Source organism: Psammomys obesus, unplaced genomic scaffold (genome assembly GCF_907164565.1).
Source record: "Psammomys obesus unplaced genomic scaffold, mPsaObe1.curated_primary_1811, whole genome shotgun sequence".
Taxonomy (NCBI): domain Eukaryota; kingdom Metazoa; phylum Chordata; class Mammalia; order Rodentia; family Muridae; genus Psammomys; species Psammomys obesus.
Window position 1 is genome coordinate 1,252,658 of NW_026596406.1, and position 22,001 is coordinate 1,274,658.

The window sequence follows — 22,001 nt, forward strand, 5'->3', positions numbered from 1 at the left end:
ACACCACACATACATACACTACACACATATCACACACACACACACACACACACGAACCATATACACCACACACATGAACCATATACACCACACACATGAACCACACACGTACATTTCACACACATACACCACACACACACACACACACACACACACACACACACACACACACACACGCCTCTACTTCCTGAGGTGTTGGGAGGGTTGGCAGTCGGTACGCAGTACGCAGAGCGCTCTGGGGGCTGCACCAGCATGTGGGGAACAGTCTGTTTCCAGAGGCACAGCATGGTGGCTCCCATCTGTGATCCCAGAATTCAGGAAGTGGAGGCAGGAAGGTCAGGAGTCTGAGGTCACCCTTGGCCCAGCTTGGACTGTCGCAAACGCTGTCTTATGTGGGTGCACGGTGTGGATCTGTTTTCTGTAATGCTTGGGGTAGCAGTCACCTCTGCCCTGGCGCCTGTTAGCCTTGGGTAAGCTGTGTCTCCAAGTTGTTCCTCAGTCTTTTCAGAGAAGTCAGCAGGCTCAGCCGGATTTCCCTCCTGCGGATTGTCCCAGGAGGGACCCCAGCACAGTTCTCTGGAAGCCTGAGCAGAACTAAGTGTCATGCCCAGGTGTGCATGGCTCCTGTGAATGGCAGGCTCAGCTGGACAGTCGCTCTTGGCCACTCTGAGAAAAGCCCTGTGGGACCAGCTTCCTCCACACATACACAGGAACAGCTGAGGCAGGCTGCAGCTCCAGCTCTGGTGGGCTGAGCAGGCGCTGAGTCACTGGGGAGCCGCTGAGCTCCGCAGCACCAGCCCCCGGGCAGAGGAACTGCAGAGCTGAATGGTGTCATTTGAGAGCTAGGGTACAAGAGAGGGCTCAGCCTGTCCTCACATGCTCCAGCTGACATCTGAAGGCCATTTGCCTTCACGCTTTCCCTGGGATCACAGACGTTTTGGCCTGGGTTACTGATCCTGCCTCCCAGGATCCATCTGCCATAAACCAAAACCTGCACCAGCACCCCAGGACCATGAGGGCATGAGGGCCTCCAAGCTCTCACTGTCCTCCTGGCCTGTGCTGACCCTTTCCTAAGAGGTCATATGGCAAAAAGAAACCATTCCTTAATGTCAGGAAGCCCCGGGTTCAAAGCTCAGGTCTGCATGTACTCAGGGAAGGTGCTTAACTTCTCTAAGCCTGTGTTTCTTCACCTGGAAAAGCTCCTTTTGCCTTACACAGGAGGCAAGCCCGTCAAGGGCCTCAAAGCAGATCGGCTGTAAGCAAGCGGCCACTAAGCAGCTGTTCCCTGGGCGGTGAAGCAGCTACCTTCCTGTGAACATGAAGCTAACCCTCCATGCAAGCAGCTGCCTCTCCCTGAAAATGGGAGCTAGTGACAACAGCTGCCATAGAGAGGCCCAGTGAAACTCCTTTTAAAGAGCACAGCCAGAACAGTGAGATGGGGTCACCTTTCCCAGAACATAACAGTGGGAAAGGGAGGACAGGACAAGAAGTGGCACCATCTTCTAGAAGCACAAGAGCCAAGAGGACTGATGGGCCAGGACCTGGTATCTTTACAGGCAGGACTGCTTGGTCACTGCTAACCTCCCAGTGGCTGGCAAAGTAGGCATACAGCAAATCCTTCCTGAACGGCACGGAAACAAACCCCTGTAAGCATGCGCTGGACTCACACACACAGGAGCAGAGGCTAAAAGGAGATGGGACCCCGGCACAGTTCTCCATATCTGCTGTTTCTACCACTTTCTGTCAGGATCCCCACAGCCCACCCCTAGAGATCAAGGGTTCTTAAATAGAAGTCCAGATCGTATGTATAGTGTCTAACCTGATAGTTTTGTCCAGAAAATAATTTTAATTGTAAAAAGATTTTATTTTCTTTCATGCCTGTATATACATAGAGATGTTAACGTCCGTGCATGTGGCACCTGCACAGTCCGGAAGCTACATATCAGATCTCCTGCAGCTGGAATTACAGGTAGTTGGGAGCCTCCAACTACAGTGTAGGTGCTGGGAACTGAACTCTGGTCCTCTGAAAGAGTAGTGACTGCTCTTAGCTTCTGAGCCTGTTTTCTGGTGCCCAATATTTTTAATTTTCATATTATCAATAGTGTGTGTGCACACGCGCGTTCGTGAAAGAGAGAGAGAGATTGGAGATGCCATGACACCTGGGAAGATCAGAGGACAACTTTGTCAAATTGATTCTCTCCTTTCACCTTTATGTAGGTTCCAGGGATCAAACGTGGGTCATCAGGTTGTGTGGCAAGAACCTTAATCCACTGAGTCATCTAGCTGGCCCCAAAAAATGATTTTAAATAAATTCTGCTCTGGAAGATGTATATATGCCTAGCGCCAGGTAAATTTCATCGTTTGGTTCATCAGAGCCTCCAGAGATTTTTTTCTTTAATTGCAGAGCCTTGGACTAGAGCTATGTAGTTGCTCTAGTTGCCCACCTAACACTCACAAAGACCTGGCCTTGGTCCCCATCGGCACATCAAATCCGGTGCATGTCAGTCACCCAAACACTTGAGAGGTAGAAGCAGGAGGATTAGTTCAAGTTTATTGTCAGCCTCATAGTAAGTCTGTAACCAGCCTATAATACATGAGACTCTGTCTCGAAAAAGAGAAAAAAAAAAAAAGTGTGTAAAGCCTCCTCCTTTGTCTGAGATCTTCATGTGTGCAAAGCCTTCTCCTTTGTCTGAAATCTTCATGTGGGGCCCCCTCAGCCTGCGTTTCGCTCTCACACCCATCATACACATGCAGTTGGTCTGCGGTCTCCTCTGTGCAAATGTAAGGAGCACAGGCGCTCAGAGGAGCATGCTTGCCTCTGAGTGGCTGTTAGGTTACGAGCTAAGCTATGTGCACTGTCGTTCTCTGTATCCCACACTGGGCCTGAAACTTGAGAGTACTAATTAGGATTCAAAACACCTGAACCCAGGATTTTTATCTCTTTTTAAGAATGTCTTCCTTGCTACAAATATGTGTAGGTAGGTAGGTAGATAGATAGATAGATAGATAGATAGATAGATAGATAGATAGATAGGAAGTTAAGGTATATAAGTATACCTTAAATTATATACCGTCTCCCTTTTCTCCCCCCATAACTGACATGGTGGCATGCGGCTTTGATCTGAGCACTTGGGAGGCAGAGGAAAGTGAATCTCTGTGAGTTTAATACTGGCCCAGTCTATATAGAGCATTCTAGGCCAGCAGGGCTACACAGTGGCACCCTTTCTCAATAAGTAAATAAAAACTGTTGTAACACTTACTTTGTGTCAGATTGTCACACTGACAGTGTGCACTGCCTTGTCCTCTTCATCAGGCATGCTCTAAGCACATTACCTTTTCTTCTATTTTTAAGGCCAATAAAATCATACTGCATCATAACCTCACCTTTCCACTCCAGACTTCCAAACTTTCTTTCCACATTATTAAATATTCGTCTGTGGAATCATAATACAGTGGCTTCATGATACTTTGTTGCAGGCAAGTTTCATGCTTCTCAGACGGGAGTGCGTGTAACCCTGAGGGCAAAGCCACAGGATAAATGTCACTCATCTTCCTGAAGCACAAATCTGATTCGAAACTTTGGGAGAGGAAAAAACATTTTAATATCAAAATGAGTACAGATATGCCTCAGTGTAGGTTAGAGAAAACCTAGAGTCTTTAAAAGAAAGCAACAAAGTCCCAATCTACAATGTTGTTAGCCTTGGAGGTTAGAAACAGACAAAAACAGAATTCCAGTTCTAGTCCCTGTGTGTATGTATGCGGAGAAAAAATGCCCAGGGGAGAGACATGACTCACGTGCTGGAGCCTGAGCTGGGCAGAGACGCCAGTGTCTCTGGCCTGTACCCCCAACCCCTCCCTACGTGATATCACCATCAAAAGTGTGCATGCAGGCCTTGCCCCTGAGAAATCGCCCTCCTACGGTGATGGGCACTGGCTTCCACACAGTCCACCCTTAGCTAAGTGTCAGGAAGTATACACTTTATCTAAAGTATCTAAAGTCTTCATAGCATCTCTGCAAAGTATGTTTTACTCCCTACTCCTTTATTGAGTAAAAGAAGAAAAGGAGAAGGAGCCAGGCAGGCTGGTACATGCCAGCACTTGAGAGACGGGCCAGTCCCTGTGAGTTCAAGGTCAGCCTGATCTACATTGTGAGTTCCAGGCCAGCCAGAGCTACACCTGTCTCAAACAAACAAAGGGATCAGGGTAAAATAATATCACTTGTCCATCAAGCACTTCCCAGTAAACATGCATCAAAACCTCCCTACCAGCAAGCTAACTGACACCATTCTGCCTTCCAGGGCCTTGTTGGTGAATAGAAACAGTGACATTCTACAAGTCATTTATGAAGCAGAGTGAGTGTAGCATATCTGGAGCCCCATGGGACTGCCTCAGCCTGAACCCACCTCTTCCACCCACCAAACAGGTCACCTTGGCTGTTAGCCACTCTGCCCCTCATCTCCCTCTGTAAAAAGGGGAAAGTGATGGCAGTAACAACTTCCTAGGAATACTGTGAATTGATGTGCGCCATCTCTCAGAACGGAGCCACGTCTAGGTACCTTGCTGCGTGTGGCAGAATGAAGGAGTGGCATGGGTAACGGGGCAGAACCTAGTTCCAGTGACATTTAATTGACAACTACAATGAGTAGGGGTTTCCTAGTCGACATATACAGAGGCAAAGGAGGGGGCAGGGTGTTAGAGGAACACTCTAGTAGAAGGAGTGATAGGCAAAGCACAGCAGCAGCTCACCTGAGGGACTACAAGAATGTGGCTGGACCGCAGCCTCAAGGAACCGCCTGGGGTCTGCGGCTGGCAGCAAGGAGCCTGGGATTTTAACAAGGCGTCTCCAGGACCGGCATTCCTGTATAGCCCTGGGAATCTAAGTGTGGTGAGAGGCTCAGAAATGCTGAGTGAACGGCTGAACACGTGCAGCTGTGTTGGCTGCCTGTGTGTCTGTTGTCTTCCCCGCCAGAAAGCAAGGCTCCACCTGCATAGGTGTGTAGACAGCCCCATCCCACCTCCCCTGCCCCGCTGTACGCATTTTGTCAGGCTCTTTCTTTTGGGTGGTCTGAGTTTGGGTGGAAATCCCCAACATCTGGAACTCGGTGAGGAGGCCGGTCTTGGCTTTCCACACCGTATCCGGAGGCCCGGACCTAAGCCAGGGTGTTACAGGTGGACTCTGGAAAAGCAGCCTCCAGATGCAGCACCGGGCAGAGCTTCTGCTCTGTGGGCACAGGCAGGGGAACTCAGAGCACTTCATGCCAGCCTGTGCTACCTGACAGGGTGCAGGGGCTCAGCCAGACGAGCAGAGGGCGGGCTGAAATGAAGCTCAGTTGGTAATGTGGCTGCCTTGCTTGCCCAGGCTCTGGGCGTGGTCCCCAGCAGCACATGGTGGGGCATCTGCCATCACAGTGCTCCAGCGGCACACCTGGGGGGGTGATCAGAAGTGCAGCGTCATCCTGAGCTACAGAGGGGCTAAGGTCAGCCTGGATTTCATGACACTCTGCCAGAAAGAGAGAGAGAGAGAGAGAGAGAGAGAGAGAGGAAGAAAGGAAGTCAAGGAAGGAAGGGGAGAGAGAGAGGAAAAAGGGGGTGCCGCCTGAGTTAATCCCCAGAACCCACCTAGGAAAACTGAATGTGGTATCGTGCTTATGCAGTCCTAGCATTTCTAAGGGGAGAAAAGGCAGAAGGAAGAAGAGCTGGGAGCACCTGCAGCACAGCAACCGGAACAAGAGAGACCCAGGCTCAAAAAGCTATCCTCTGACGAGGGCATGCTCGCACACACTCTCAGTAAATACTTTTTTAAGAAGAGAAAGCCTGAGGTATGAGGAGAGATGGCTCTGTAGTTAAGAGCACTCGCTCTTCCAAAGGACCCAGCTTCAGTTCCCAGCACCCATGTCTGGCAGCTCACAACCATCTGCAACTCCAGCTCCAGGGGATCGGATGTCTCTGGCTTCCTTGGACACCTACACTCGTGTGCACATACCCGCATTCAGACACATACACCTAAAAATAATAATTTTCTTTAAAGGGAAAGACTAATGTTGAACCCAACCCCCACCTCTTAGATGGGGAAACTGAGGTTCAAAGAACAAGTACCCTTTGCATACCAATGGCGTGATAGCAAATCCTAGAGCCCAGATAGCCATTATTATCCCTCTCATCAAAATTTTCTTCCACATTGCCCTGACCTCTGCTTCCCAGCTGGCGTGAGGGTCTCAAGGAGGGGGAGCTGCACAGCCATAATCGCCCCCAGATCTCAGCCTTCTAGCACAACTCGGAGCACACATCACAAAAGCCAGAACTTTGGAGAGCAGGAGTGGGTGGGTTGTTCAGGGTCACAGCCTGCTTACGCCGTATTCTTTTTTTTTTTCTTTCCCCTTGCTTTTTTAATTGAGTTTGAGGTAGTTGTTTTGTTTCCTTAAGAAATGGAAAAGAATGAAGCTGCGTAAATACAGCAGTATTAACTCTGAAACCCCCCCTGCCATTTTAACTCTCTTACTGCAGAAATAAAAGAGAAATAATTTGTCCACCCACACGTAGCTCTTTCTGACGAAGGTAGGTGAACATTGCTTTGCTAATCGAGGATGACGGCTGGAAGTGGGGCCTCGCTGACTGAGCCAGGATTGAGAGGGAAGCCACAGCAATCCTGAGAGGGGCCAGACCACCAGAGGTCGGCTGAGCCCTGTGCTCAGACAGCCCAGAGTCACCAACCCTTCCTGTCCCGCCTTCCGCAGGTCTTCCCCAGCCGGTAGAGATGGAAGCACTGGACGAGGCCGAAGGACTCCCTGGCAAGCCGAAAGAGGTGCCACCACCCCCATCACCCTCACCGCCCTCCGAGCCAGCTCACAAGCTGCCACCTCAAGGTGCAGGGAGCCACTCCCTCACCGTCAGAAGCGGCCTGTGCCTGTTTGCTGCCTCTCAGTTCCTGGTAAGGATGTCACAGGCCTCACCAGGGCCTGAGGAGAGGGTGGGTTGTGGGATGGCCTTCTACTTCTCACCAAGATGGCTGCTTGGGGAGGATGAGGGGTGAGGGCCTTTCTGTTGGCCTCAGTTACTCCAAGTCTTCATGACGAGTCTGAAGGAAAGGCTGGAGCTCTGAGCTGCAGTCTCAGGGATTAAGCTCCTCATATCCTGCCAACACTCCTCCCCTAACTAAGAAGACAGGGATTCCTGGTCCTTGCGCCCTCCAGCCTGCAGAGCTCTCTCTGAGGGCCTCCTGTCTAAGGAGGCCTTTATGGGAGACTTCTCCTCTGCGTGTCCCTGCGTGCTCTCCTGTGGGAAGCGCTCTGCCTCAGCTGCCCGTGACCAGCTTGTCTCCTGAAGCTCAGACAAGCTGAGGCCTCCCCTGGGTACAAGGCCCTTTCCCTCCACTGCCCAGTCTGAGAGGCTCAGTAGCTTCCTGGGGGCCCAGGTTTGGGCTGAAGGTGAGCTCAGCAGGGCAGTATAGGGGAAAAGGGCTGAGGCTGTGCGCTCAGTCTGCTCCCCTGACTGCCCCAGCTCGCCTGTGGGGTGCTCTGGCTCAGTGGCCATGGCCACTCCTGGCTGCAGAACTCCACAGACCTCATCTCCTCGACGCTCACACTGCTGAGCCATCTGGGACCTGTGGTGAGTAAACTCTGGGGACCCCTGGCACGGTGGGTGGAGTGAGTCAGGCTAGGGCTTCCCCGCCCCACCCTCACAACACCTAGCTGGACAGCGGGTCCAAGAGACGCTGCCAGGAGCAAAGACCTTCTGTATACACCACACCCAGACCCAGGATGAAATAGATAAGAACACTGCCCTTCTCTGGCCCTCAGTGCGCTGACCAGGTTGTCTGATGTTCCCCAGGCCTGGCTGGGTTCGGGGACCTGGGGGATCCCAAGCCTGCTGCTAGTTGCTGTGACGGTGGGCCTGGTCATCGCCTCCACCCTGGTAAGGCGTCTCCTTCTCCTCGGCCTCAGCGCCACCCTGCCCTCTCGCCTCAAAAGCCCCGCTTCCCACCGGCTCCACCGGGTGCGTAGGCGGGATGACCTGGGGTCTGAAGAGGGCGGAGACGGTCTCGTCTCCTTCAGCCAGCATGCCTCCTGAAAGCAAGAGGCTCCTTTCTAGAAGTGATCGGGACTGAGAGAAAGGGCCAGGCAGGAAGAACCCGAGGCTCCACCCAGAAGGATTAAGTCCACAAGACGCTGGGGACAGGAAGGGAGAGTGGGGTGGAGCGCGACATGTAGGAGCCAGGAGAAGGTGTCTGCTCCAGACTCGCAGCATGGATGGCTCAGTCCCACCCGGAGCGCGGCAAGTGTACTCCCGGGTCCATGAGGCTCTGTCCTCCCAAGCAGGTGTGGCACCTCCTGAAGGCGCCCCCAGAGCCACCCGCCCCGCTGCCCTCAGAGGACAGGCGCCAGTCAGCGAGCCGCCAGCCCTCCTTCACCTACTCAGAGTGGATGGAGGAGAAGGCAGAGGGCGACTTCCTGGACCTGGACGCGGTGCCCGAGACACCTGTGTTTGACTGTGTGATGGACATCAAGCCTGAGGCTGACCCCACCTCGCTGACTGTCAAGTCCATGGGTCTGCAGGAGAGGTGGGCGGGGCGAGGGAGGGGTGGGCTTAGGTCACAGGCGCTGCTCCCTTTAGAGCATAGATGCCCAGCTCGTGGGTTAGAGCGCAGGCTGTGTGCGTAGAGCCAGGCTTCCTTTCCTTCTGTGGGGCTTGTTGGTGCCTTTAACTCATCTGTGACTTTGTAATTCCTTGTGACTTGTAGCTTCACTAAGGGCAGTAGATAGCATTTCTCAAAACCACTTAGCGTGGAACCCACTTCCCTGGAGTGCCCCCAGAGGATCCCATGAGCGTGCTCTGGGAGGTAGTGACACCGTTGGTTTAGAGCTAAGTAAGCCAGCTCACACGCAGTTTCAGTTACCCACAGAATGTCATAGAAAATACTAGATGACTCCTGTCCTGTTCCCTGACTTCTCCCACTTCTGGTGTCTATCCTGTTTGCCCTTCTGAATGAGGATTAAGCATCTTCCCTAGGGTCCTCCTTGTTGTTTAAAGATTCAGAGCCAAACTTCAGGCAGAGTGCAGGGAATCTTATAGAAGAAGGAAGAGATAGAAAGGCCTGGAAGGGTCTGGAGCTCCACAAGGAGACCAATAAAAAATTTGGGCCCAGGAGGTCTAACCAACCAAAGACCATGCATGGAGAGGACCTAGACCCCATACTCAAACGATGCCTGTGGGCAGCTCAGTCTCCATTTGGGTTCCCTAGTAAGGGGAACAGGGGCTGTCTCTGACATGAACTCAGTGGCAGGCTCTTTGATCACCTCCCCTTGAGGGAGGATCAGCCTCACCAGGCCACAGAGGAGGACACTGCAGCCAGTCCTGATGAAACCTGATACGCTAGGGTCAGAGGGAAGAGGAGGAAGACCTCCCCTATCAGTGGACTGGGGGAGGGACATCATGGGGAGAAGGGGAAGGATGGGGGACCAGGAAGAGATGAGGCAGGGAGTCACCATGGGAAGGAGCAGACAGGGGTGGACAGAGTGGGGGGGGACTGGGAGGAGATGAGGCAGGGGGTCACCGTGGGAAGGAGCAGACGGGGTGTAGGCAGAGCTGTGCGCTCCTTAGGACAGGTTCTGCTCACATCCCTCTTCCTGGAGCCCCTAACCCCTGCCCTCCACTGACCGCCTTTCTTTCTCTCATGCCTAAGGCTAATACCCTCTTCCATGACCCTTGCAGGAGGGGCTCCAATGTCTCCTTGACCCTGGACATGTGTACTCCCGGCTGCAATGAGGAGGGCTTCGGCTACCTGGTGTCCCCACGAGAGGAGTCAGCCCACGAGTACCTGCTCAGTGCCTCCCGAGTCCTCCGGGCGGAGGAGCTGCACGAAAAGGCCCTGGACCCCTTCTTGCTGCAGGCGGAATTCTTTGTGAGTCCCCCAAAGCGGCCACCCACCTTTGCGCTCAGAATGGTCCACCACCCAGCTGCTCAGCGCTCGAGTACGCCCATCTACATGGAATAGACTGCCATCCCCTCATCCTCAGCTCCCCCAACATCGCAGGCAAGCTCTCCCCTCTGAGACCTGATGTCCTCTTCTGGAAGGTCACTCAAGCGGCAGGGTCCTTGCAGGAGCTAAGGGGACGGTGCCATATGCCAGGCAGATAGGTTTACTTCTGGATCTGCTGCAGGGACTGTGCTCTAGGGGCCATGGAAAGAAGCCTCTTCGTAGTAGTGTAGTTCAGTAGTCGTGTACACGCGTAGCTGCATACACAAAGCGGGGTCAAGCCCCATAGGGAAAGAATGCCTCGTCTTCTCACTCTCCCATCTTCCCGCCCTCCTCTGTCTACGTCATCAAGGATGTTTATTCCCATGCTCCTGATTCTCCCCTGGGTTTCAAGCTTAGGCCTAACTCCATTCCGACCTCTGACTGACATATGTTGGATCTAGAAGGGCCCAAAAAGTAATAGCCTGATTTCCTGCCCAGTGTGCTTAGCCAGATAAGAGCTCAGCCATAAGAAAGCGTAGCCTGTCACCAGAGTGCCACCACAAGGTAAGTTTGACGCGAGACTCGGCAGAGTGAGACGAGAAGTACCTTTTGATACTGAGCCTGAGAAATAGCAAACTCCGCTGCCGCGGGGGTCTTGGCTTTGCCCCATGTGTCTGCACCCATAGTTAATAAAAACCCCAAGAGGAAGAAGGGAGGACCTGAGGCCCCAAAGCCCCCCCGTCAGGTAGCTCGCCCACCGTGCTGTTTGGGCTCAGTGCTCCAGGCTCCACCTGCAGAAACCGCTGAGTTGTAAGTCCCAGCCTGATGCTCCCTCCGTCCCCATCCCAGCAGGAACTGTCCACTGGGCAGTTCTGGGCCCGGCGACTGCTACCTTCAACATTCCCACTCTGTCTCTGAAAGCCTTCTTCCGCCACCCAGTCTCGGCTCCCACTCAGCTCCCGTTATCCTGTCCCTGTGAAAACAGTCCTTCGTGTTCCCTGCTTCTCAGTAGACACCATAGTTTTTGCCAGGGAGGAAGGAACACGGCCTGCTCACCCACTCCATGGACAGTTCTGCACATGTGTATGGTGGATTTTGTTTAATTATTATTTCTTTTGATTCCCACAAGAGCCCTAGCAGGTACCGCCATCTGCATTGTGCAAAGACTATATAGTGTATCCAGAAACAGGAGCAGCATGACAGGTGACAAAGTACGCAGACAGATTAGAAGGGTGTGCACAGGGAGGTGTCCCTGGGAAGGCATCCCAGAGGCCGTGGGTGGGGGATGGAACTGGGTGAACCTAAGACTGAGGGCCCATTCAGAAGTGCAGGGATGAAATGAGTGAGGAGACAGGCTTAATGAGAATGGCAAATCAGGGAAAATAGAGCCAAGTTGGGAAGATCACAAGTTCAAGGCCTGTCTGAGCTATATAGTGAATTTGGAGATGGTGAGACTTACTGAGACTCTGCCTCAAATTTTAAAAGCATGGGGGAGGAGGAAGCTGGGATTTTAGCTCAGTGGTGAGGTACTTGCCCAGCATGCTCAGGGCTCTAGGTTCAGTCTCCAGCATGGGGGAAAAATGGGGATGGGGCAAGAGAAGCAGGCTTGGGCCCAGAGACCTCACACAACAGGGTGCACTTCAGATGTGAGCTGAAGGGACAAGAGGTCTTAAGGGATGAGAAGCAGACTTCCTTTTTACTGGGCAATCAGGGAAGGTTCTTAGAGGAAGTGACCTCAGATAGACAGGATGTATGGAAGAGATAGGGATGGGTCAAGTGTTATCAGGAAGTGAACATCACAAACAAAAGTCCAAGGTGAGGGTGACTGGCTCCAGGAACACACGCCCCCAGAGCCACCTGGCTGGCTGCTGCAAAGAGAGCAGGGAGGAGGCAGCTACTGGCAAGGTCACTTTTGTCTTGTTCGTAGCCACTTGGCCTTTTATTGAACATCTGTCACAAACCAGGCTGACCCTCAATAGACAGTTGCTATGCTGTTGATTTTATGTCCTTGGCATATGCCAGCAACTAGTGTGTGTGTGTGTGTGTGTGTGTGTGTGTGTGTGTGTGTGTGTTAACTCACTTAGTAGTAAACCCTTGTCAAATGAATGTATGAACTCAAGAGATCCCCTGTACTAGCAGTTGGAGGCAATCAGCCCCTAAATTTGGACTTCTGAGAAGACCAACCTGAAGCTGTTCACAGTCCCATGTTTTTCTCACGTAGGAAATCCCCATGAACTTTGTGGATCCAAAGGAATATGATATCCCAGGGCTGGTGCGGAAGAATCGGTACAAAACCATCCTTCCCAGTGAGTACCTGCTGCCCCAGAATGGGAAGGGAAGAGGATCCTGTCATCTGAGGAGGCCTCAAGTCCAGAGTTGGGCCCTCAGAGATGCTGGACGATCCCTCAGGAGATGGGATGGTGGTGGGGACAACCAAGGAAGGGAAGAGAATGAGAGCAGAGACAGGTACATCTTCTAGCTCTGGACCCTCGCCCTTCCTGGCCAGTGGCATGGAGCACTGCAGAAGTAGTTAAAGAAAGGGTGGCTTCAAGGCAGTAAGCAGTATGAAGTGTTTTCATGGCCTTTCTCTTCTGAATGTGCATATTATATTTTAAGAAAACATTAAAGGCTCAGAGAAGTAACTGGCTTATCCAGAACTGCACAGCTAGTAAACAAGACCTTCTTTAAACCTGGGTGTCCATGACCCCAAAATCAGCTTTTTTGTTTACCTGTGTTCTGTGTGACCTGTCAGTCCTCTAACAGCCAGAGCCACCTCCCGAAAGGAATGGGGCATCGTCATCCTGTGATGTTCTGTCTATCACGGGGTGTGTCCAAGTGAGGCTACAAGAGAGCCCTGTCAGGCCTGAGCAGGGCTTGCCTCCTTTGGAGGAGGTTAGCCCGGGCGACCCACTATTCCCCTCCACCCCGTGGTGTCCTTGCCGGGTCATTTTCATCAAGGCCTTCTGGGGGCTGACTCAGAAGGAGGGGTAACTTGTTGAGAGTGAGTTCCCCAAAACCTCCTCCACCCAGGGAGTGGGGTGAGCCCTTAGAAAGCAGCTGGCCATCAGCCTCTCCAACAGCATGTAAGATGTCATGACTTATTTTTAACTTTTAAAATAGCGAGTTGTGGTTGCTATGGCTACACAGTCTCTAGGTAGCTACGTTTAAACAAAGCACCATTTAAGGCCAGGATGCCTTACTGGGCTGTTCACCTCTTCTCTCTGCTTAGCCTCCCTGTTCCTGTTTTTCCCTCTGTCAGGGGCCTTGCTACCTGGGAACCCAGGGTTCTAATGTCTTCTTAGAATCCACTGGAGTGAGGCTGCTGGGTTGCTGGCAGGCTCCCAGCTCCTCCAACCATCCCTGAACCTCCAGACCCCCACACCCGACAGAGAATGTTGCACAGCCAGGCAGAGTTGACCCTGAACCTTAAGAGACTGGACTGGAGTTGGAGGGCAAAGGACACAGAAGGCTCAGCAGAAGCAGCATCTGGGATCGGGGACACCCTGAGCTTTATTCCATCATTGATCACACACATTTCCTGATCCCCATCCCAGGAACTGAGTTTGGATTCTGTACACAGAGCTCTCTAGCAAAGGAAGCAGCTCTGTGGACAGTCCCGGGGTGAGCACCAAGGCAGCAGGCCATGTGAAGACCAAGATTCAGGGTCACGGAGGCTATCCCGTTCAGCACAGTACCCCAAGCTCCAAAAGAGTGCTGAGCAACCGGGAGACACTTAGAGCTTCTTCTCAGATCCAGCCCCCTGCCTTCCATCCTGACTTCCGGATGACTCTGTGGGGCTTCAGTCTTCCGTATTGCCCAGTTCTAATGAGCACCATTTACATATAGTACACTGGCTTAAATGTCCCTGGGAGAGGTGCCAGGCAGGGCACCCTTGACCTTGACGATTCTTACTGGATTGTGCTTTTTCTCCTTGCCCTTCTTGCACACTGAGGCACAGCAGAAATCTAATCATGTCATCTTCCACCTTAAGTGCAGCTGCTGTCACCCTCTCTAAGCATCTGGCTCCTCTCCAGCTTCCATCTCTCAGCCTTCACCTGTGCACCTGATCAGATAAAGTGTTTCCCGTTTCTCCTCCTGGTCCTTCAACCCCTGAAAGGCGCCACATCTTCGGGGAATCACAGCCACCCTCGCCCAGTCACAGCCCCCCATCCTGTCCCTCCAACCCCAGAGCTCTCAGGCCACACACTGCTTGCCTTCCTGCCCTGCATTCTACCCTCCTTGAGGCCAGGGCCATGCATGTCTTGTTGATCCAGATGGTTCTTCTCATAAACACATCATCAAAGCAGAGCCAGCACAAACCTGGGGCTGCAGTGACATCAGGCCAGAGAGGGCAACACCCGCATCTGTCCTCCCAGCACTGAAGCTGGGTAGGAGAAACCGAGGCGGTCCAGGAAGAGCTGCCTGCGTGAGCTCTCTCTTCTGCTGGACATGCAGAAGCCCCACCTGTCTGCTCTTACCCCTCCCCATCCCTGCACCACTTCTGTATGCTTTCTACAAGACCTGTCCATCCCATCCCACCTGCCATGACCCAGGCAGAGACAGGGACATGCAGCTGGCTGGAGATGAGCAGCGTGTGCCATCACCTTCACACCCGGACAGTTCTAAGCTCCTCTCCATCCCCATTGCGTGATGGAAGCTCGTGCTTACAGCAGCTGCCTGTATGTAGCATTTGCCATATGCTGCAGTGGGCGCTGCCTGCCAGTCCAGGGGCTCAGCCTTTCCTGCTAGCTCTTTTTTGCCATTATTCCCTTATTTTGTATGCACATGCATGTCAGTGTATGGAGCACACTTGTGGAGGTCCAAAGATAACTTGTGAGATTCAGTTCCCCCCTCCAGCACATGGGTTCCAGGGTTCAACTCAAGCGGTCAGGCTTGGCCGCAGGGTCACCAGGTCACAGCGGCATCCCTGCAGTGCCTGAGAGAGCACATACTGGCCATGATCCCGGAGGAGATATGGATGCTGTAGAGTAGGACAGAGAAGTTGGGCGCTGTGCCAGAGGCCCAGATCACAACCTCCCCTGTCCCTACCACAGATCCTCACAGCAGGGTGTGTCTGACTTCTCCAGACCCCGATGATCCTCTGAGTTCTTACATCAATGCCAACTACATCCGGGTATGTAGCTCCACCCTAAGAGCCTTCACTAAAGGAGAGGCCTGAGCTGGGGTCTAGCCTCCAGACTTGTCCCCAAGCATGGTACCTACAAGCCCCAAGAGGAGCCCGAGTGTGGGATGGGCCCCGGGATGCTGCCTCTGCCCCTGATCTGACAGGCTGGTCTCGCGTGGCTGCAGGGCTACGGCGGGGAGGAGAAGGCGTACATCGCCACACAGGGTCCCATCGTGAGCACCGTGGCGGACTTCTGGCGCATGGTGTGGCAGGAGCGCACACCCATCATCGTCATGATCACCAACATCGAGGAGATGAACGAGGTAGGGACCCAGTGACACGCTCGCTGCTCCCTGCCTTGTGCCCCCACATGAAGCATCTCATTTGCACATTACTCTTGAGGATCTGTGAGCCTGGTGTGCACTCAGCTGTGCACATAAGGAAATGGAAGGTGTTGAGAGGGGAGGTATGCGCTCAGGGCCAGGCAGAGCAGAGCCTGGAGCCAGCCTCTCCCTCCCCGCCCGGTGGCTGTGACTTCTGCCAGGATCCTCTGCTGCCTCCCAGTTTGACACTGATGTGGAAGTTCATGATGAACAGCTCATTTAATTGAATCTCCATAAAAAACCTTTCAGAGGGAGGTTGGAGAGACAGCTCAGTTGCGGACCTGGGTTCTACCCCAGCAGCCATGTAAATAAATCCAGGTGTGGTATGTACATCTGTACCCCCAATGCTTGGGAAGCCGAGGCAGGCAGCCCTGTGGCTCACTGGCCATCCACTCTAGTTATTTGAGGAGTTCCAAGCCAATGAGAGATCGTGAACAAAAAAACAAAGAGGACTGCACATGAGGAACAACAGGGAGCGAGGCCACACGCATGCACATACAACAGACAGAGTCCTATAAAGGGGCATCATTTCCGTTTTTTCAAATGGGGAAGCTGAGGCTCAGAAATGAGGAGTAGGTCATAGATTATGAAGCCAAGATTTCAACATAGTCCTCTCAAACAAGCCCTGTTGTCCTTGTATGTATGTCTGTTGGTCCCAGCAGAGAGGATGGGGAGAGGAAAGGGAGTGTAACACAGCCTGATCTTGGTCCTTGCAGAAGTGCACGGAATACTGGCCAGAAGAGCAGGTGGTCCACGACGGCATGGAGATCACCGTGCAAAAAGTCATCCACACAGAGGACTATCGGCTGCGACTCATCTCCCTCAGGGTGAGGCCTGGAGCGAGACCGGGCAGGGCTTTCTGGGAGGCTTAGTGGAGATCCCCTACTGAAAGCATGCTGAAAGGCCTACTGTAGGTGACACACGGCCCCAGGCACTCCCAGGAGGTTCCAGTAATCGGGGGTGAATAAACCCGGACACTGGCAAGGTGGAGGAGCCTCAGCTGTACTTTCAAATCTTATTTGCATGTGCCATTGAGCTCTTCATAACAGCACAGAACAGCTGTCCCCTGCACCTTCTCCAAGCCACGAGCGCCTGGGGCAGGAGGCTGCAAGGGCTTCCAGCACTGTCCTTACAGTACCTGGGGGTTCTTCATGACTCTGAGTCCCTTCCACCGGGCTGCCGGCTTCGGGTCTGAGACACCCAATAAATTGGCCACCAGAGGGCAGGCACTCCTTGTTGCTTTAGGGTGCGCAGTCACGGTTACAATAAATGTCAGGAAAAAGGAAAACACACAAAATATGAGCAACACAAAACAGCCCAGAAGAGTGGGGGAAGGCGTCCTTCCTCCCACCTGAAAGTTGTGCTTCTTCTAGGATAAGCAAGAGAGGAGAGACTGTTCCTTTGGGGCATGAGAAGGTTCTATTTTGGAAAAGCAATGAAATGTGTGTTTGCAGAAGGTGATAGCCCAGAAAGGTGGAAAAGTTAAGCCGGGCACCAGGAAGTTGATCCTCCTTCAGAAACAGCCTGGAAAGGCCACTGAGGACCAGCCACAGGGTTCAGGCACGGAAAAGAACTCAGGGCCTGGCATTTGTCCCTCTGAGCTGCCCTGTGTCTCACTGGATGCAATGCTAGGCAAGATGCCAGGGTGCCTTAGTCCCCAGAGGGCAGTGTCCATATGAGCATGTAACACCAAGATTTTCTGGAAACCCTGAAGGCCAGGGAGTGAGAGGCAGGTACTGTGGTCAGGGTCACAGCCGTGTAACGTAAGGACACCAGGAACCAGCTTCCAAATAGAAGGGGTGGGGCAGCTCATCTTCTCAGTGCCATGGGACCAGCTGAAAGAACCAAGGTGTCTTGGGGTTTGGGGGTATTTGCAAGCACCTTCTCTGGGTGTGGTCCTGGGTTTGGTACTGGGAACATAGCTGTGTCCTCAACTCTTTCTTCAAGGAACAAACCCACTAGTGTTAGGCAAGGAAACAGAAGGACACTCTGCCAGATGGCATGCTCTGGGTGGAAATGCGGGGTGCTTCCTGGAGGTGCTGTATGGGGTCTGGGAGGATCGGTAAAAGGTGACGAGGAGCAGACAAGTGAGAAAGCTTTCCTAGCATGCAGGAGGAGCAGCCGCGTGTGCAAGCACACGTCTGCCCATTTCCTGGATCACATCCTCCCGGAGCAGAAAGGGCGATGAAGTGAGGAAACACTGGGGTCTCTAATCTGGTATGAATCCCAGTTAAAGGTGTGCGCTCCTGATCTACCTTTAGATTCCTACAATGGAGAGGAGCTTTCAGCATATGAAGTTGGGGGGTAGGAAGCCGCATTGGGTCCATAGTGAAGGGTTTCTTGGTTTAGTGTATGTGGGGTTGGGCTTTCAATACTAGGGACTTGGCCCAGGGTCTCACTCAGGCCAGAACTCTCCCCCTGAGCTGCATGCCCTGCCCTCTTTATTGTTTTGTTTCTTTGTTTGTTTGTGACAGTCTCTAAGTTCCCCAGGCTGGCCTGGAACTTGCTCTGTAGTCCATGCAGGCCTTGAGCTTTGTGGTCTGCCTACCTCAGGCTTCCAAGTAGCTGAGATTATAGGCTGGGAGCATCAGACCCAGCCATCTAAAGGACACAGTGCAGTGTGTCCTGATTTGTGTTGATTTTGATGCTCTGGGTCTTTGATAGGGAGGAGGAAGGTAGGGTCTTCTCATGGTGGGATGGTAGAGCAGAGCGGAGAGTGGGGGCAGATAATGTGGACAGTGGGGTGGGCAGGCAGAGCATAGTCCCTGTGCTCTGGGGCATGTGACCAAGGGGGTGTGAACATCTGTCAGGATAAGGAACTTCTAGATGGTAATGAATTGGAGAAGAGGCTCTTTGCCTTTCTTGGATGCTTTTAGAGTTTAGAGGCCAACATCTGTCTGTCTGTCTGTCTGTATCTCTCTCTCATGCACAACACAGGCATGAATGCATACTCACATACCAAGCTTAGGTCTGAAAGCATTTACATATATCTGGCGGGTGGCGGTCTCTCTCTCTCTCTCCTGGGCAGAGAGGGACTGAAGAGCGAGGCTTGAAGCATTACTGGTTCACATCCTGGCCTGACCAGAAGACCCCGGACCGGGCCCCCCCACTCCTGCACCTGGTACGAGAGGTGGAGGAGGCAGCCCAGAAAGAGGGACCCCATTGTTCCCCAATCATCGTTCACTGCAGGTGGGTTCTCTGGCCACCTACTGGGGCAGGGCCACCCCATCCCTGGGCTGCTCTGCCCCTCACCCCAGCCATCCCCTTGACCCTCAGTGCAGGGATTGGGAGAACGGGTTGCTTCATTGCCACAAGCATCTGCTGCCAGCAGCTGCGACGCGAGGGCGTGGTGGACATCCTAAAGACCACGTGCCAGCTCCGTCAGGACAGGTCAGCCCGCTGATCAGGGGAGGAGAGGGTGGCAGTGTGACGTGTGCATGAGTCAAAGGACAGTTGGCAAAGCAGACATAGTCTGTAAGGCGGATGGGGAGCAGGAAAAAGAACTGGGAGTGAGCAGATTCCAGGCAGCTCTTCTTCTGGAGGAAGACAGAGGAGAAGCAGCTGGTGGGGAATCCGGGGCGAAAGACAGGGGTGCGACCCAGAAAGGAAGGGGCAGAGGGCAATGACGGAAAGAGTTGGTCTCTCTAAGCTGCAAATAGCTGGTTCCCCTAGTGTTTGGGGAACACCTCCCGCAGCCCACTGCATCTCTACTGGGCAGGGGTGGTATGATCCAGACGTGCGAACAGTACCAGTTTGTGCACCACGTCATGAGCCTCTTTGAGAAGCAGCTGTCCCTCCAATCCTCAGAGTGACCACCCTCCTCCTCTGAGCCTCTGGGCACTGCCCAGCTTGAGCCTGGGCCTTCACCCCAACTCCCCAAGATCTTGCCTTGGGGCCTGGGCCTGCTCCCTGTCTCCCTCCCCCTCATTCTTTCTCCTCTTCAGTCTGCTCCCCCTCCGTTACCCTGGCCTGGTCCCTACCCCCAGCCTAGCTCTTCTCCTGTACATCCTGGGGAGGGCGGGGGAGGAATGTGCCAGGCCAGGCCTGGGGCCCCTAGGCCTGACCCACACCGTACAGACTGGGGCCTCAGTTTTAACCATGGTTCCACTGCTACTTGGTCCAAAATGTTTCATGCCACATCCCAAGTGTCCTATGACAACGTGTTCTATCTGTCCATGCATCACAGCTACCTGTACCAGACACTGTGTCCCCTCAGCCAGAAAAGGAGCACTGAAATGAGCTCCCCAGGCAGAGACTCTTGCCTCTGAGAAGCTAGATTGCATTTGTCACCAGGATGAGGTTGGCAGGGCAGAGGAGAACATGTTGGTTGACAGACATCCCAGCTAGGAAAGGTTCCTGGGCAAGAGTGAGCATCACCTAAATGGCTTCTGGGTGCTTGGTACTCAGTAAGCAGCCTGTGAGGCACTGGAGGGAAAGAGGACAGAGGCAATAGGGGGCCCCAAAGAGCTGGGCCCTGAGGGGCCTCTAAGAATAGCGTGGGGACTCAGCTCCAGAACCTGCGAGACACCTTTCTGTGTCACTGTGGGAAAGCCCAAACGTCTTGCAACATGTGGCTCTGCGTGTGTTCCCTTGCCCACATGTGTGTTGAGAGCCCGTGATCAGGTCATGCATGACTCTCCGGCAACATGTGTTAGCTTGGAGCCATGTGTTTTTATTGCTGACTTTAAATATTTATTCCACGGCAAACAGAGACATTTGGTGTCTTTTTATAATTCGCTCGTGGTCATTGAATAGAGCAATAAACAGAGCATTTTGAGCAAAACGAGCCTCCTGGGTCTGTCATTTCCTGTTGTCTTCGTGCACCCCAGACTTTTGTGCCTCTCCTTCCCAGCCAACGTGCATGAAGTTGGCCCTGGTGCTCGCTGGCGCCCCCTGTGGAGACTGAGAAGATATACACAAAGCTGGATTTGAAAAACCAAAACCTATTAATGCTTCTCACTGGCCTTCAGCCCCAATCCACAGTACACTGCACCGTAGGAACCGCAGAGATAAGTCTGTGGAGCCTCCAGGGAGGCCAAGGGGTCGGCCAGGGGACATTCCCATCACACGGAGGCCCCTCTCTAGCCGGATACTGTGCTCCTTTTCTCTGGAACCCCACCTGAGCTTTAGACACCCTTATTTTTTCCTTACTGTCCATAGAACCCCCTCCGCGGTTGGCGCTGCTAAGGCCCGGCCGGCCGGCCAGCAGCCCTGACCTGGGCTGAGCTCCATTTGCCAGCAGTTGCACACAGCTGCTTTTACTTCATCCCAGCAGGAGATAAAGACAGAGGAGACATGTTCTGGGTGGCTTAGGGTCTAGTTCCCCGGGGCCCTTTGCAGCGGCTTGGGAGGAGTGCACTACTCTCGGTCCAGGCTTTACAAGGAAAACTGCTGGTTTGTAGCTGCGGTTGGGACCCTTGGGACCAACATGAGGTAAAATAGACTAAAAGGTCCAAGGCAGGGCTGCCAGCTCACACAGCTCTCCCGACCAGAGGATGAGCCCTTCTATCCAGATTTCAGGCTGAGGACTAGGAAGGAGGAGCTACTGTCTTCCATCTCCCCCATAAGGCTACACAGTGCAGAACAAATGGTGTTCCCAGGACTTGTACAGGGTGGCACCTGAGCATGGACTGGCACCTATGCCATCCTGAGCCCCCCTGTTCGGAGAGGCCCCACCATGCTGAGTGAGAAGCTCCTCTGTAGGTCACCAGAAATGTACTCCTGGCCTGCCACCTCAGCCTCTCTCAGGCCTGGCCCCCAGCATTCTTTCCATTCCTGGATCCAGCTTGCTTCCCTCTCCAGACTCCCCCACCCCACCCCGGGAAGCTGTGTGCCATCAATATGAGCCTGAAAGCCCCCAGGGTATACAGCGTCTAAGGGGGATGATCAATGCCTGATATCAGAGCGAAGAAGAAAGAGACTGACCAGCCTACTTCCAAGACAAACACGGAGACTTCAAGCCTTAGGCACAGCGTTCAGGGGCTGGAAGGCACAGGTCTGTACAGAAGGTAAGGCTTCCTGTCACTTTCCCTGGAAAGAGACATAAATGGCCCTTTCTGTGCCAGAGGGCCATATGGAGTGAAGCTGAATATGGAATGGTCTCAGAACCCAGAGATGGAAGCAACCCAGGCACAGATGTATGAGATGGAAACTGCGAGTCAGCCTCAGAACACCTGCTCAGAAGAGGGCTTTGCGGTCCATGGAGGCCGCTGGACAGAGGCAGGGCTGGAGGAGCCAGGAGCTCAGATTCTGTTCTGGGTGATACATTTAGATAAGTCACTTCAATCAGACGTTCTGCATGTGCACGCTAGGTCCTTAAACACTGCCAGGCAGGTTAACCAAGAGGCAGGTGCCCTGTTCCTCGAAACACGGGCTGTCAGCAAGAGCCAGGAAATGCCTTGTAGACTGGCATACAGAGAGAAAGTGGGGGCAGAACCGTGTGTATGACAAGTCACCTGCCGTGCGCCGGGAGGCCACATGTGCATGTCCATGTCTGCTGGAGCAGCTTCAAGGGGAACCCAGACTGCAGGTCCCTGTC

The 22,001-nt window shown here is 53.3% G+C and overlaps 1 protein-coding gene across 5 annotated transcripts in view; it reads left to right on the forward strand.

Moving 5' to 3' along the window:
* Ptpn5 (protein tyrosine phosphatase non-receptor type 5) overlaps nt 1-20,243 on the forward strand; it is a 56,624-nt gene extending 36,381 nt beyond the window's left edge. For 3 of the 5 annotated variants that reach the window (XM_055597603.1, XM_055597605.1, XM_055597602.1), the window contains 12 exons: nt 6,735-6,928; nt 7,498-7,605; nt 7,828-7,911; nt 8,313-8,557; nt 9,709-9,898; nt 12,177-12,261; nt 15,010-15,089; nt 15,266-15,403; nt 16,180-16,290; nt 18,492-18,652; nt 18,740-18,853; nt 19,182-20,243. In XM_055597603.1, the coding sequence (XP_055453578.1) occupies nt 6,735-6,928; nt 7,498-7,605; nt 7,828-7,911; nt 8,313-8,557; nt 9,709-9,898; nt 12,177-12,261; nt 15,010-15,089; nt 15,266-15,403; nt 16,180-16,290; nt 18,492-18,652; nt 18,740-18,853; nt 19,182-19,275 (1,604 nt within the window). In that variant the 3' untranslated portion in view covers nt 19,276-20,243. The remainder of the gene's footprint in view (nt 1-6,734; nt 6,929-7,497; nt 7,606-7,827; nt 7,912-8,312; nt 8,558-9,708; nt 9,899-12,176; nt 12,262-15,009; nt 15,090-15,265; nt 15,404-16,179; nt 16,291-18,491; nt 18,653-18,739; nt 18,854-19,181) is intronic. The other 2 variants (XM_055597606.1, XM_055597604.1) reach the window with 1 other exon arrangement.
* The last annotated feature ends 1,758 nt before the right edge of the window (nt 20,244-22,001 follow it).